Raw genomic sequence first — 16,848 nt, forward strand, 5'->3', positions numbered from 1 at the left:
GCATTTACACAGCTGCCGGAGTTTGCCGGAGTTGTCATTCGTCGAAAGCGGTGACGTCAATCCGGCTTAAGCGCCTGCAAAGTGAGGCGGAGATCTCTACGAGCTTTCACGTATGTGAAGAAATTACAAGTGAGTCGCATTGCTTTTGGGAAGTAACCCCCGACTTTAGTGAGCCAATAAGATTAAACTTGTCGGCCTGAAAGCGAAAGCGTCTGTTTGTAATGTATTTGGGGCGTTAAAAACAATAAATAACGTTAAAAAAATACCGTATTTACGTTAGGAAAAGGTATTTAGGCTGTAAAAATCGTACGTATATTGAATGGTAGTGAACTTCACCTTTGATCGATCGAGTTTTGTGTGAAAACCGTTCTATTGTTATCCCGACACCCTGCACAACCGAGTTTTGTCAACGGTTTTTATTTATATTGTAGTTGCATGTGTTAAATATTCTATTTGTCAGCATACAAGTACAACATTAAACGTCATTGGAGACGGTAAACGTTGCTGAAAGTGAGAAACCTTCCCTGCATGCGGTCTAAATACTTTTGTACAAAATTATTTTCATCATGTCGCATAGAGGTGGAAATACTTCGAGCACACGATCTTTGAATGCTATTTTCTCGAGTGAGCCTATTAATTTTAATAAAGAAAATGCACCTCCAGTTAAAAAGTAAGTTTTCGGTAATAGATCAATCAATATTTATCGTTCTCAGTCACAAGGATTGTCTAAGTGACCTGACATTATTGTTCACAGAAAGTTCTTCGAAAGCCCTGAGACAACAGATGATTGTGTCTCTCACATTAGAACATCAAGCAATTCACGATTCAAATCAAATCTTATTCGTTCGAAATCTGTAACAATGCTGCAAAAAGAGGAGCCATCACTGTCTGCCAAATCGTCTTCTGAAGAGAGGCTTAAAACTCCAATGAGAATCACATCAAATCCGAGATTATCTGCAGACAGAACTCCTGTCACACATTTTTGCACACCCAAAAGAGTTACCGCTAATGAACGAGGATCCAAAACAAACATATTCTCCATAACAAGTAAAACACCTGTAAAACGTTACTTCAGTAATCATAATCCTCCAGCCGCGACTCCAGATTGCTTTAACCTCGTTCAAATGGAAACCCCAAGAACCCGGCAGGACCTGGGTGCTGATGAGCAGACAATGTGCGAAGGAGAACAGAGTAATCTAACTGTTGGAGTCAGGGTTAGGCCTTTGAATTTCAAGTAAGTATTTCTAACAATCTTTCGTCAAGTGACTAATGTAGAACTAAATTACTTGGCTTTACAGGGAACTGAACGACCAGCGAATAACAGCAATCGTCGAAGCTAATGGTCAAAACATAACTGTGGAGTGCGAATCTTCCAGGCATACATTTATGTATGATCATTGTTTTGTATCTTACGCCGATTCCTGCACGCCACAGCATGCCACCCAAGAGGTGGTGTTCAAGAACATGGTTCTACCACTGGTAGAGAATGCATTTGAGGGTTACAATGCATGTCTGTTTGCCTATGGGCAAACTGGATCTGGGAAAAGTTACAGTATGATGGGTACAGAGACGTGCGGGTCAGAGCTGGGCTCTGAAGCTGGTATAATACCGAGATTTTGTCATGAAATATTTTGCCGATCAATGAGGAACTCCAAAGTTGTAACAACGGTAGAAATTAGCTATTTTGAAATATACAACGAGAAGATTCACGACCTCCTTGGCGTTAATACCAGTGGGGGGAAACGCGCGCCATTGAAAGTCAGGGAACATCCAGTGTTTGGGCCCTATGTCGTAGATCTGAGTCAGCACGGTGTCAATAGTTACGAAGATCTGCAGGTTAGTTGTTTGAAAGAGAATTTAAAAAAAATGTAAATGACAACAATCTATTTCAAACTTGCCACTCTACTTACTTCTCTTTCACAACTTTTGTCCATAATTTTTTCAGGGCTGGCTGAAGGTCGGTAATTCTCAAAGAGCTACAGCTGCGACAGGAATGAATGAAAAGAGTTCGAGGTCCCACAGTATCTTCAGTGTGATTCTAACTCAGACACAAGTAGATGTTCCCTCTGGCAATCAGCCGGCGGAGCCGAGTCGTCGGAGTAAAATTAATCTTGTAGATCTGGCTGGGAGCGAGCGCCTAAGTCAGACGTGTGCCAGTGGAGATAGATTGCGCGTAAGCCTGAAATTTGCAGTCATTTATTTCTTACTGCTAATGCAAAATCTGTTGGTATGAGTAACAATGCTTGATCCTCCCTGAAACCCAAATAAATTGCTTTTGCTCAAGAGGTAGGTAGCAGTACATTAACTTCAGATGAAAATAGGTGTCACACACACTCCTAAATATCCTACAAGTGATAAACAATGAATGACCCCATAGATATTTAATATGTTTTTAAAGAGTCGCGAAATCGTTTGATATGCCAAGTTTTATCACTTGATTGACGAATGTCTTGGGGCACCTTCAAAAAATTATCTAATATATACGTAATATTTCCAACAATTCACATTTTGATGAATATGTATTTTGATAAAGATATTTTTCTTAATTTATTATCTGAACAGGCTTTTGCTTTAGTTACGATTACATACGGCATTGCAATTTTTTTTTTCAATTTGTGAACAACTTGTTCATTATACTCTGTTTGATTACTGTACTTGAACCAATTTTTCCTCCTATCGTTTATAATCTTTCTTGTTGTACTCTTAATTAAAAAAGTTTATTCAACCATCATTACATAATCAAATAATTGCTGGATCGAATTTACAGGAAGGAGTTTCTATTAACAAGTCGCTCCTAACCCTGGGAAAGGTGATTGCATCTTTGGCTGAGAGCACGAACAACAGGAAACGAGGTTTTGTTCCTTACAGAGAATCCGTACTGACGTGGCTGTTGAGGGTGAGTGATAAATCCTTATTATTGTTTGCTTCTGTACTGTGAAAAATTTATTGATATAGCAAAACATACAAAACTTTATATTTCGACCAACAATTGGTATTACAGAGTTTATTACATAAGTGAATAGTATTGAGAAACCATCGAGGATCTACTAACCAATAGAAACACTTGAAACACTTATAGAGCTCATCCTCGACAGGTTGTCAATAGATATGATTAACACAGAAATTCGTAAAAAAAAGTTGATATTATCGGCCTACTAGGTACTCTAGTTAAAACAGGCAGAGAAATTTGATGATATCTTTGTAAAAGGTTAATTGTTGATGTAATCGTTCGAAACACTTGAAACACATTTTTTTTTATCCTTCAACAAAGAGATAATTCCTCATTCAATCTACGATTAAATAATATATAGTTAGAACAAAATATCTCAAGCCCTGCATGAGATGAACTTAATACCCTAGAGTATTACTAATCCATAAATTTATAAAATCTGAAGTAAACGAAGTACACTGATCCAGGTCCCGTTTATAAGTTGAATTATTTATACAAGTCAAGAATTGTGTAAGTAACTCCAGCCACTCCATTCATACTTAATTAATAATAAGTTAAAACCTAAAAGTATAGCAACCGCGCGCATCGCAATGACAGAATATTCTAAAATAAATAAAATTAAGGAAAAATTTGAACATAACGACCATAACGCAGTCTGTGCAGAAATTTCCAGATAATTTTAGCAACGCGTCGTATTATTTTGTGACTATTTCATTGCCCCGGTTGGACAAAATCCAGATCTTTCGAAGAAGAAGGAACGAATTTTTCCGTAAAATTGATCCACCGATGTTTTGTCGGAGAATTTGAAGAGTAATTCATTAGTGCATCAAGTCGGTATAGTAGTTAAACATTGGTGCCCGAATGTAAACTCTTCTAATAGTGCATTTGCAGCCAGGGCCGCATTTCTTGCACCGATTTCCACACTTCAGACACCCACTTCTTAATTTGGTAGCATTTGTAGTGTCTGCAATAGGAACGACGCAGTTTATGTCTATGTGTACGAACGAAGAGATTAAATAAATTGCACCGAGTAGTCGTTTTAAGTTTCTTTAGCATATAAATAGAGGAAAGAAAAAAAAAAAATCAAGACAAAAACCTAGTTATTACACAAGCATGAAAATAAAAATAAGAACAATCCCGAACATTGTGGGTGCTACGATATATCATATATGGAGCTGTGTCTCGTACCTTCGTTTTTCTCCGCCAGATGACCGAGTGTTTTACTCTTGAGCGTTGGCCAGACCATTTTTATCGACGGGTTTTATTCCCTCCTTACGTCACTTTCCTCAAGCTTGTCTCCGGCCGGATTCGTGAAGCGAAACTTTGCTCGTATCGCTCCGCATTCGACTTTATAGAAATAACGCCGGCTCAGGCTTTTGCACACGGCACCACCAACCGGGAATGAGGCAATGTTACAAGCTGCGTTGCGGTAGCCGATCGTCTCGAATAACGTCGATAAAGCACTGTTATCGCTTCATTCGTTGCATTATTATTTGCTCGAGTCCTCAAAAAAGGTACCGGGATGGCTGGAAAGGGATTTTCAATAGTGTTTCAGGTTATTACGCACCAACCATTGCTCGTTAAAATATCCGCATCGTGTAACGCGGACAAAATAGTGACGCGCGCAATTGTAGAATTGAACATTAGTGCCGTGCGCAACGCACGGCTCGTGTATGTCGAGTGATGACGTCACGTCAACCCTGTAATTGCGTCGCTGCTTTCAGATATTTAATACATTTTCCGTAAATTTCCATAGTCTCTTGACAATCAATAATAACAGCAATTACGCACAACTTTTGGCGGTTCACTCTTTCTCATTGTTTCCGAATCCTTCCACCAACCGTTCATTTCTTTCAACTATTTGCACATTCATCCCTTTGCGTGGTTTTTCTCCGTTAATACTAAATTCAATTGTTCACATGAACGCATTTTCTTTATTCTTACTCTGATTATTAGGTATTGAATATTATCAGGGCGTGGCTGCACTCCGGTACGGAGTTACAGTCAGTTTAAGAGATACCGTCGTTAGCCAATTATGAATCAATTCATGTTCGTAGACTATTCATAAAATGTCATTACTCTATTAGACGGACGAGGCCGAATCGCACTTTAGCAAGAACCGCACACATACGTGAACTAATAATGACCAAGAATTCATACCCGGTACGCGAATTATGTAGATTTGAATTATTAACAAATCATTGCTGTGGCCGCTGAGAACCATGCGACGTCGGGTTTGGTTAACAGCTCATCAAATAATAAACCCGAAATGGACCCAGTGATGCTATGTCGTAAAAGAAAAAGGAACGAAATTCACAATCCTTGAGAAATTTATCCGGGGTCGTTTATTCTTGTATTTTTTTCCCCCCTTCACAACTTTTATCTGCTTTTTAAGCAGTAATTCTCGTTAACCCTGAGATCTGTACCATAAGGTTATCGATCGATTGAATAGCGCTTGAGACGTTAAAATAGACGGGAGAAAAGTGGCGACAAAACTCTGTACGATTCTGTACAATATTTGTTCATCAATTATCATTAAGTATTTGACCTATTTTTCTTTCTCTTGTTTTTTTTTTTTCTCTGCTATCTATCTGTATGTCCGCGATGTCTGCGATAAAGGAGAGTCCAAAATTCTAGTTCATCTGTCGTACGCGAATAAGGCAGCATAGGATATCTGAACGTTTACCTGTTCATCACTTTGTACCTACGCTTAATTCTCGCATCATGTTCAATTGCGTAGCTGCAGTAGTCGTCCTCTTCACTTGTCATTACAATGAAGAATATTCCAATGATTATAAATGAAAATTATAACAGTGTCCTGCTTCTCGTTGAATCTCAATCTTGACAATGTTATTTGGAGATATTGGGGTGTGATGTTGAGTCGTTTATTATTTCGAAAAATTTAAGTATACTGCATAGAAAAATTATAGGAAAATAAATTTTATTGCGAAAGTAATATATATATTTATTATGCTGCACAAACTTGCTGGGTTAATGTAAGGATACATTTATAATATCAAACACCTTTTTTTTTGACCGATTAAAAAATAAGATAGTTGTATACATGTGTACGGGATTTTTTTTCTGTACGTTGAATTTTTTTTTTTTTTTTGCATGATTTTCTTATTCTGCTGAACTACAAACGCGTTGTCAGGCTCATATAATATCTCGCTTTCACCTGTGACGGGAAATATACACTCTCGACTTACGTCTTGCGTAATATGGTTTCTTTTTCATTATTTCTACTTTGCAAGAAATATCTCATAAAAGATGCTCTTTTTTCACGCACGCATTCGTACGTAGCCACCTAAACAAATAATTATACATGAATTTACCGTACGCTATGTATGCATTCTTACTATGTGTATAGTGTAATACGTATACCTATAAATAAATACTTGCACATAACCCGAGAAAAAGAATTCATTTTTCGCATTTTTTTAATTTTATTTTATTTATTTATTTTTTTTTAATATATATAAAACTTAGTTATTTAGTTGCATTCATATACCCCTTACCCTGTCACATGGTTTTCATTATACGTTCTGTCACATATCGTGTTCTGCTTCTTACCCTTATTTTGTTTATTTTAAGTTCTCGAAATATTCTGAAAAAATTCACAAACATGTCCTTTGAGGCGTCCAGTTAAAGGTCCAATAGTTTTTTCACTCAATTACTTATTTGGGAAAACGTCGCCTGCTTTGTAGGTCACAAAATATACACATAACAAGAAATCACGCGACACGAAAGATCCCATGTGACATGGTAAAGGATAAGTTTAGTTTTTGACTGGTTTACAGAATTTTACTTAGGCGAAGTGTCAGTAGCGGCAGCAGCAACGTTTCTAATATACATAAAAACTGGTTTTTTACTTTCACACAACCTCACAATCAGTCTTATAATGATTACATCAATTCTTAACAAGTCGTAAAAGTAGTTAGGAATATCTGTATTTGCGTTTAATGAAGAAAACGGCAGTAATGAACCTCGTACAATACGTCACTCGGCAAATTTCAGTCAACAATCCGGGGAATACTTTCAAACTTTTTTTCAGGGAGTGTGGAAGAATTCCGTTCAATAATTTTTTATTAGTCCAATATAAAAAACCAAGTTAGACAATGTAGTATAGATTTTCTCACTTTGCCTTTTACTTCGACCAAACAAAATTTTTCCCTTATAGTTTTGAGTGTAAGAATAATAACCTAGTTTACTTCTGTTTTATCATACGAAATGTTTTGATACATTTTTTTCCAATCTGAGGAATAAAATCAAATATTTAACACTCCTCACATTTTTTACTTCACTTTACTTGACTGCGAAATTATTCTACGAAATAAAACGACCCTTGTACGGGTATGAAATTTTATTGCAAAAACAAGAGTATTTAATTATACGAGTATGAATACGAATTCAACGGGTAATAGCAGACTTGAGGAAGCCAATAAATATGTATATACATTTTACATGCAAACTTATGCTCAAGTAGCTAGTCAATAAAAATCATCTTAACACTAAGACAAAACGCGATAAGCACCACCAATAACCAGGTACTTCAGTAGATATTATACTCGTTATCGGAACGATTTCTTAGCCCACAGGAAAAAAAAAAAATATCAATAAAACAAACAACAGAAGCCCACCAAGTATATACAATTGAATTTTTCATTCAAATGACATTCGATTCTTTCTCTACCTCTTAAAATCATTCGTGAGTATTGAAGACTGAGTAATTTCCCTTAAATATAGGGAAAAAGTACCTGCAAATCCCGCACGAATCGCATCCTGCAATGTTTAACATTCCGACAAATAGATACGCTACTATTTACGTCAACATATAGAGTTTCCTCAGTGGCGTAATTCATTCTTCGTCTTACAATAGTCTCTCTCCTTTCTTCGTTCATTCTTCATTTATCCATTCATTCGCTCGTTCATTTTTCTTAAATATAATATTAATTGCTATGTATTAAATTTAGTTGCCGTTTGCGGATTGGCCGATATTTTCGTCGGACCTCCTTCGCGATGTCTTTGCTTCGCCTTTCGTCTTTTCCACAGTTTTCTCTTGTGACTCCTCGTCATCTCCGCACCTCGGTACATCCTCCTCCTCCTCTTCCTCCTCCCTTATCTCATCTTCTTCAATCTCCTCATGTATCTCGCTGCAAGAATTATTCCGTGCTTTACCACGGATGTAAGCAGCCAGGGTGCGCCGTTTGTTTTCTTTGCAGAGTGAGCAAGGGACCTTAGACGTGGATTTTTGTAGCTGCTGACGTTGCTGGTTCTTCGCCTTGGTTGTTGACTTCCCTGAAATCAAAATAAACAATGTTTACACGCTCATTTGGCTCATCAATTTTCAATTATACACGCGATTTAACCGCAAACACAAATTTACCGAAGCTTTATGGAGCGTGGTCTCAACCTCGATGTCAAATCGGAATTTATATCATTTATACGACGTATAAAGGTATACGTAAACAAAATCAAAATACTGTACAGCTAATATCATCGACGTAGCTACTAGTTTAACCGTCGTCATCCAATATGCGTAGTTTATATTTAGCTCGACCAGGATTGAAACAAGTTTCTGAAGCGTGAAAGGAATTCGCTGTCGCTGCAACAGCAAGCAGCATCAACACGTCGCGTCGCGATCGTGGTGCAGCAGTTCACCTCTCATAATACCCATGTGGTTTCACGCTGAGTGAGAATTTAATTGCCTTGGCGAATGAAAACTTGGAAACTTCGTAGAGACACGTCTTTTATTTCTACATTAAAACACTAAATAATTGGTCAATGTTGACGGCTCGTTATAACTTCGGGGGAAAAAATAAAGCGATATCCCTACTCCAACGAAGAACAACAAACCTGTTACGGTTGTCTTATAGAAAGCGCCGCTCGTGAATATACGGAACCGTGAAACAATATCAATCGGAATGTGAAGTAATATTAGTCGGCGAGGTAATGAGATCAGTCACCTCGCGCGTTCAGAATTCGAAGCATAGAACTTCCACCGTTTGTACAGTTAATTACGATTCTTTTAATATACACTGTATCAGTAGAGTCAAGGTGATTATACCTACGTGACATTTTGTTGCAGCCAAGCTCACATACGTGGCACGTTATAGATTATACCATATTAATCATACCCGCGAAATGAATGATCAGTATGTTATTTTTTTTGTTCATCGGGATTATAAATATGTCCCAGATGATGGAATGATATATCTATACTGATAATATTGCGCGTTTCTAATTTCTCATGTGGCTACGTGACGGTTTTTCCTTTTCCCCTCTCCTTTCGAACCCCGCGCTGCGATGCAAAACCACAGCGTCTCCCCTTTCAATGGCTTGTCGTCCATACGGATACATGGATTACAAATTACATGCAACTACGCACATGTATGTTTGACCGCCATACTCGCGTCGCATATATATTTAATACAAGTAGTAGGTAGGGCGGATCTGTTTTTATCTCATTATTTATAGCTTATAATCTATATGTATATACATGTAAATGCAGCTACAGTGTATGCGAGTGGAAATAGAAACAACAATTACAATGTTTTAACAACGTTCTTGCGCACCGTTGCGCCCGGGGTATGTCAAATTTGAATAGTAGATACATTTATGTACCGTGTATAATCTACGCCAAGCTGTTCTTATCGGTAGCAACGTAAGTGTAAACTAACGACACTATTCTATTACGTTCGAATTCGAGACAACTTACCCTTGATCCAGAAACGTGACCAGAAAATATGTGAACCTACATATATAGGTACTGGCAGCGTCGCGACGCGACATTATTCGTTCTTCGTCTGAACGTTTATTTTCAGTCAATTGCGAATCACTGCAGATCTTACGATTGACGATTATATTCTTATAGAGACTCACAGACACATAGTATGTGTATACCGAAACGCGATCGTCTTAGATAATTTTTCTTTCTTCGTCAGTGATAAAAATATATTTATTGACATTTACATGTAAGATATCGTGATTAGATTGTGTCTTCGACCATCTGCGGCAACACGAGCTTTATCGTTATTTTATCAACATTCTGCGCACACATTTTGACTTGTGATTCAATTGTATGCGTATGTGAGTAAGAGGCAAACGAAAATGTAATCTCGCACTTCGCATATATCTATGAGTGATTTCTATCGTATATACGAGATACGGAAATGTTCGTTGCCCCCCTGTTTCCGTTAAAAATATTAAGTTCTTCTTTTCTTTTTAATTCAATATCATTGTTATCGTTCCTCACGTATGAATAATGGCCGATCACATTCCCGCCCGCGTTCTTTTTTTCTTTTTTTTTTTTTTTGTCTGTATCTTACTTTTTGTTTCCCGAGTGAAAAAGTCACGCCTCAGTGGAAAAAGGCAACTTGTATTTAATGCGCGTACAAAGAAATTGTTGCATGTTTTTATTCCTGACCCGAACATTGTAGTATACTTATACACACACACATATCGTATGTGCAATACGCTTTACGATTAGCCTGCAAAATAATGTATTATATAAGATCAAGGTCGGGACGCAAGGTATCGATGAATGTGTGCGCAAATTTGACGACAATAATACGATTATTCATGGCATAAGGCGCATATCGATGGAAAGAGAAATAAGAAAATAAACGAACTAAAAAAAAAGTATAAAAAGAATAACGCCGAGTAAACAAACATTAAATAATACTGTTGTGAAGTGTATCTACGTATATGCCTATATGTGTGTACGGCAATATGTTCTATTCGTGACGTCGACGCAATGCGATAAGACAACGTTGGGTAATTCCCTGTCAGATCGCAGATTGTTGTGAAAAATTTCAGAAAAGAACTACGCGTTATGGATGAAAACAAAGTTTCATTCATCAAATATGGTGATAGAAATATTTCGTGGGTTCAGATAAATTTGGGTTCACTCGATAATCCAAATTATCGTTAACATCAATTTTGTTGAATTAAATTGAATTATTTTAGATGATGAAAAAAAAATGTCTTTCCCTGTATTCGATAAATTCAACAAATATTTGCTCCGTGTGTAGCACATGAATCCTAACTTGATCTTACAAGCGCCAAAATTGGGATCTGTGTTTTTTTCGACACGTAGATTACGGTTCTGGTATATAAACATGTATAGAATTTCTTTGAAATAGAAGATATCTCCAAAATTTATCCTGTTTGGTCGAATACGAATAGCAAGAAATTTTGTAGGAATGATGCGATTATCATGTCAACATTATTCTTCTTTATTTTAATAGAATTAAAGTTTCTTCTGTTTGGTAGCAATTTTCACACCGGCGTGTAGTTTCAAGTTTCTTTAGTGCGGTTAACTAGCCGGTATTACAAGTGCGTATAACAACGTAGGTACATCCATACAATAATAGCTCGTAGCATGCTCGCACGTGTATTTCGATCGACAGTAAGTGGCCTAGTTTCTTTTGGGCGTTGCGTGCGAGGAGGATGCAAACAAGATGAGATAACCCTCTTGTGTCCTAACGTCCTACGTCTTCGTAATACACGTTTCCGGTGCTCGCAGGGTTATTGGACAGTGACAAGGTGTTAAACTGTCGTTTACGACACAGAATTAACGTAGCCTATCCTATTCCGTAAATTCATCTCCGTTATCTGAAACTCCGATACGTGCAGCTAGGCACGTAGGCAGTTTCCTCCAAAGTCGTCTGCCCTCGGCCCTCGCGAGCCGAGCCCTTGCCTCTTTCTCTTTCTTACTCGTACGGTTGCGTTTAAATAAATTAACTTCGGCCTCGAAGATTTTTATTTTTATTTTTATTCCAGACCGTATGAACATTGTCAGGTGTCGATTTTTCAGACCTTGCCACTTTTTCGCCATTGGTCACGATTTATACAAGTGTTAGCGGTTTGTCATTAGCGTTTTATCAAACCAGTCAGACCGGAATCCGGCGTTGATACATGGCTGGACGATAACCATGTTAATAAGATATTTCTAAATTGGTCAGAATACGTTTTATAAACAGTGTATCTACAGACACTGCACGTATATTACTAAATGATACTTGTTTTCAACTGATTTAGTTATCATTTGGCGTTTTCGTCGTGTACATGTTACTTCATTGGCTACTGTTAATTTTATTCACGTTCGAATTTTTAAAACTTTCCACCACTGCTTTCTCGCTTTAGCATCCGACAGATTCAAATCGGTTCATCGATCATCGGCTATATTGTAGACCTAATAAATTTCTCATATCAGTTGATTCCGATGACATGTCCTGTAAGCCGTTAAGCTGTCGGCCTTATAACGGTTACTAATTAAATTTAAGGAGATTTCCTTGTCTCCCACGATAACAAGTGAATTTTTCGTATCTGCAAGTTATATATCTACCTGTATTTATTATATCTACACGAATATCACTCGATCGACTAAGCGACACCCACACCATGGATAAACAATAACAAGACTATAATAACTCCGACGGCATTTTTGACTGTTTTTTCTTTCGTTTTTTATTTGCTAATGACGTGGCAACGGTTCTTTACGTCAAAATTCGATTTCTATTTACAAAAATTCAATGTTGAACGGACAAGAGAAGAAGAAGAAGCAGAGAAACGCAGTGTATATTAGCCTGTCGTTTTTTTTTTTTTTTTACTGCTCTTACAAGCTACCCAGGTAAAGTTATTTATATCTTTAGCGCATCGCGAAGGTTTGCTCATTCCTGAGCATAAAATGCGTGTTTGATCAGAAACCGATTATTTTTCATGTGTTTTTGTTATTATCATGATTTTCGTTTCTTTTTTTTTCGTAATCAATATTGCTATCCCTGCCGTTTTAAAAGCGAACCTGTTTAATCCAAAGTCGTAACTTTCTTAACAAATTGATTTCGAATGACCGCGTATCTATATACGTTAATACCTTACATCCTGTTGTATACATCCTCTTCAAAGTAACACATTTCATGGGTTCAATACTCTCTTCGAACAATGGTTTACGTATACTATGTATATGCATCTACTATCAACTTCGAAGTGCGCTACTGGTAAACTCGACGATTATATACCTACATGTAAGTACACTCGCGTGACAAGACGCACGTGATGATGTTTGTGTTTTATCTGCAGAGCATGGCAAGACTCAACGCGATGCGCTGCATTGATTTCTATATTTGTAATATCACACATGCGATTATCGCGGCTTCATGCTTGTTATTTCATTTCGCGGGAAGAATAAATCGTGTTCCTTGGACAAGCGCGAAATTTGCGGAAAATAAAAACAATGATAAAAATAAACAAACGAGCAAAAAACAAAAAGGAATTTCTTTTTTTGTTATTACCGGTTGGGTACGGACCAAGAATAAGAAAATAAAATATAGCACTGTACAATTTTTTTTCCTTCGCTTGCGACAGTAAAGACAACCCCTTAATGGGCGAGTGTGGACAAACTGTTATCTTGAAGTTGGTAACCCTATCGCAACGGTTCATGCTGAGGAAAACCCGTTATTTCACCATTTTGGAACAGTTTGAAATTCAGTGAATCGTAATGAAACAATACATACTCATATTTTGTAATCTTAGTTTCTTAAAATTCATTGTGACAATAAGAAAATAATGATTTTTTCACAGTGTTCCGTTACGATAACGTTAATAACTTCAGCCTTGTGTCAAATTCTCTTGACATCTGTAATTTACAGTAACTGGGTATCTTAGACACACGTTATATGCCTACATCGTCTAATATCACATGCGGAAAAATTCGGTTGTCAAACTCCTACGTAACAATCAGCTTAAATTATGTTTTACTTCTCTAAATTGGGGTTAGGCAATTCGACACTACGCGTATGGAGTATTTGTGGTAGTGCAAATTTTACGTTATTAGACAAACGTTGAAAATGATAAAAAAAACGGTATAAAATATGTCGGACCTCTGCTGTCGTATTTCGTTGATTTTAGGTAGATGTTATTACAGAGACAGTAGTTGTTATCGAAAGTGATCAGAGTTGCAGTACGGGATTAACGAACGTCATATATAATTTTATGCAATGTATACGTATACATACATTGAACATTTTACAACTTTTTTTTTACTACCTGATCAATTTTTCCATATATTTCTTATCGGTATTATAGCGAGTAAACAACATCCCCGTCGCCAACTTGTTTGTATACATGTATAGACATTTGTGTGAATTGAAAAAAAACGAACGGTACAAGTGAACGTGAATAGATTTAACGATTAATATTCAAGAATTAACATATTTTAACGCTCCTCGGGTCAACGCAGTTTAACTACTGCGCATTTGCATTAAAAAATCGTGCGCACGTGTGTGTGTGTGTGTGTGTGTGTGTGTGTGTGTGTGTGTGTGTGTGTAACAGGTTAACGTTCAATGCCGGTCGGTTAGCGTCACTAGCCCAATCCGACGAAATAACATCTCGTCAAAAGAACGTACCGTAATTGAAGTAGTCCTTGTTCCACGGTTGTTCATAGTCCCGATATTGCGGATGTCTTAACGAGCCGTAGCTGAGGGCCTCCGGCATGTATACAAGATCCATTCTGACAAGTGTAAGTTATTATCCTTATTCTTCCGTTTCGAAATACTTCTGACTTCCCAGTTCCGAATCCCTCTCTAAGAGCCAGATACCGATGATTCGCTACTCGTGATTTCTTCGCCGCATTCCTTCGTTCCGTATCTATATTCGTCTCGATCCTCTTACACGCGAGTTGCGAAAAAGCGAGAATCGAAGCAGAATATTCACCCTCCGGATAAACAACTTTCGATGCGATTTTGTTTACGAAAGATGTTTCGCTTCGGTTATGCCGGTGTCTCAAAATCAATCTCCTCGTCCTTCCTTCTCTTATTTTCTCTAGATCGTAAGCGAAAACGAAGCGGCAATTTGATCGTAATTTATCCTCTTCGACGATGCTCGGTTGCGCGGTCCGATCCGTTAACGTGACTCCGTCTAGCGTCGTACTGACCATGCATCAACGTTCGCGGCAAACCGATGCGTCCTTTCGTTCCCATTTCACAGCACGCGCCCCTCTTCGACCATTCCTTGCGTCCCAGCCAATGGGCGCGCGATGTGCTGGCGGGCGTCGCACGTGACTAACAGAGCGTACATCTGATACCAAACACGTTACACCCGGTGCACGCGTACTAACCCGGCTGCGTAAATTCTACGTAAGTTGAGATGGATTTTTCACCATTTAAATGCGTATCCGCAGGGGCGATGAGCAAGCCGAGCGAGTCAGGCAGCTGGAACTGAACCGTGTCCTGAATCACCGCCTATAAGGGAGAAGTCTTTATTTTTCTTTCTTTTTATTTTTTCTTTTATTTTCTTTATTTTCATTCATTCATTCGTTACAACGTCGCGGCTCGAACCGCTAGGAATTTGTTTTCTATGGAGCTGGCTGAAAGTGCACGTGTTGCTCATCGATGATTTAAGTTATACAGGCTACGTTACGACTCAATATTATTCGTCTCGAAACGAAATGAGGGCAAATCCTGGCGAACAGGTTTTTTTTTTTTTTTTTTTTTTAATCAAGTCTTGCGTGTTATTTCCGCGCACTCGACCTTTCACGAGTGCAAAACTTTCAGTTTCCTTTGTTTATAACGTTAGCATGATATTCATACCGGACATCTCACAACCGCGCGACAATGCTCATTATGTGGGTAACCGATTTCGCCAAGCTTTCTGCTTATTTGAGTCGTTATACGTATACAATATGTGTACATACCTTACGTTATACTATATGTACATCAGTTTTCCAAATACAGTACAGATGATAATTCTACATTGGATTCCATCATTCTTTCTTTTATTTTCATATTGCAATACAAGTGTAATTGTTTATCACGATTTCAAGAATTACCGTAGGTGTGTACGAGACGGAGCGTGCGTGTTCCACGAATACGTTTTCAAAGGATTCGAAAAACTGTAACGCTGATGAATTTTTCGTCCAGCCAAGACGAAGTATAGCGATGTCTGAAATATACGTGAATTGTTCACATATTGTTAATTTACTCAGACCTAGTATTAACGTATTGAAAATAAATTTATTCACCATGGTATGGCAGGACGTAACGCCCACGCTACATCTTATAAATAGACTGTGGAACAACGCATGTATTATACCTATATGTACGTATAATACGTATGTGTAACGTATTTGTAATGCAAAGAAGCAAGGCCGTATCGCCGTGGGGAGCAGCGATTTCTCCCGGCGTTTTGTGATTTTTACATACATACTCATGTATACCACGTCCTTTTTAAACCTATAGAAATAATTGCGCGACGTCGCGACGCTATTAACGAAGGAAGAAACGTGCCGACCACGGTCCGACAGATTAATCTCCGTCAAAAAAGCGTTGCGCCCACCGTTTCGTTTGCATGGTTATTTAGTACGCCATTGAATAATAATCACCTCTCTTCTACGTTCCGATAGTTTCATTATTTTTTTTTTTTTTATTATTATAAACATTTCTGACATTATCGCTATCCTGTACCGTTGACGTTGTATTTCTTATCAATATGTGCGTATAACATAATGTATGTACGTGTGCATTTCGATAGCGACGAAGCTCGAACCTTGAAGTTCGTTAGTGAAGCATGGTTGAAAAAAAAAATTGCGTATTTTTCCGACGGACTCTACGAAAGGAGAGAACAATTGGATTCTTCTAGTCGTGCAAGACGAATCGCCGTGTCGACGAATCGTATCTCGCAAAATCAATTTTATTCGGTACAGTCACCGGGGGGCATCAAATTGCGCCGTAACTTTTGCCGATATATATATATAGATATATTCATTATACCGTCATACATACGTATATTGTACACACACGACAATCAGGTATTTTGTCGTCTGCGTTATCATCGAGACGCCAATCCATCTTATGCGATTTATTGATTGCTAACATTTGCTTTACCTGTCCCACCGGCAA

The 16,848-nt window shown here is 37.9% G+C and overlaps 2 protein-coding genes and 1 long non-coding RNA gene across 6 annotated transcripts in view; 1 reads left to right on the forward strand and 2 right to left on the reverse strand.

Annotated features, from left to right (window-relative positions):
- Positions 1–16,848, forward strand: part of neb (kinesin family member nebbish) — a 23,076-nt gene continuing 6,228 nt past the window's right edge. Inside the window, exons 1-6 of one of the 4 annotated variants that reach the window (XM_046613479.2) lie at positions 14–129; positions 461–670; positions 755–1,234; positions 1,299–1,836; positions 1,946–2,173; positions 2,768–2,896. In XM_046613479.2, coding sequence (XP_046469435.1) covers positions 567–670; positions 755–1,234; positions 1,299–1,836; positions 1,946–2,173; positions 2,768–2,896 — 1,479 coding nt within the window. In that variant the 5' untranslated portion in view covers positions 14–129; positions 461–566. Of the gene's footprint in view, positions 671–754; positions 1,235–1,298; positions 1,837–1,945; positions 2,174–2,767; positions 2,897–16,848 lie in introns of all 4 variants that reach the window. The other 3 variants (XM_046613482.2, XM_046613483.2, XM_046613481.2) reach the window with 3 other exon arrangements.
- Positions 2,912–5,321, reverse strand: LOC124212900 (uncharacterized). Its single transcript, XR_006881771.2, has 2 exons — positions 4,139–5,321; positions 2,912–3,914 (listed from the first exon to the last, which is right to left on the reverse strand). It is a non-coding gene; the product is annotated as an uncharacterized lncRNA (long non-coding RNA).
- Positions 6,106–14,900, reverse strand: LOC124212897 (uncharacterized). Its single transcript, XM_046613506.2, has 2 exons — positions 14,359–14,900; positions 6,106–8,248 (listed from the first exon to the last, which is right to left on the reverse strand). The coding sequence occupies exons 1-2, from the start codon at positions 14,459–14,461 to the stop codon at positions 7,920–7,922; spliced, it is 432 nt and encodes a 143-aa protein (XP_046469462.1). The 5' UTR covers positions 14,462–14,900; the 3' UTR covers positions 6,106–7,919.

Source organism: Neodiprion pinetum, chromosome 2 (genome assembly GCF_021155775.2).
Source record: "Neodiprion pinetum isolate iyNeoPine1 chromosome 2, iyNeoPine1.2, whole genome shotgun sequence".
Lineage (NCBI taxonomy): Eukaryota > Metazoa > Arthropoda > Insecta > Hymenoptera > Diprionidae > Neodiprion > Neodiprion pinetum.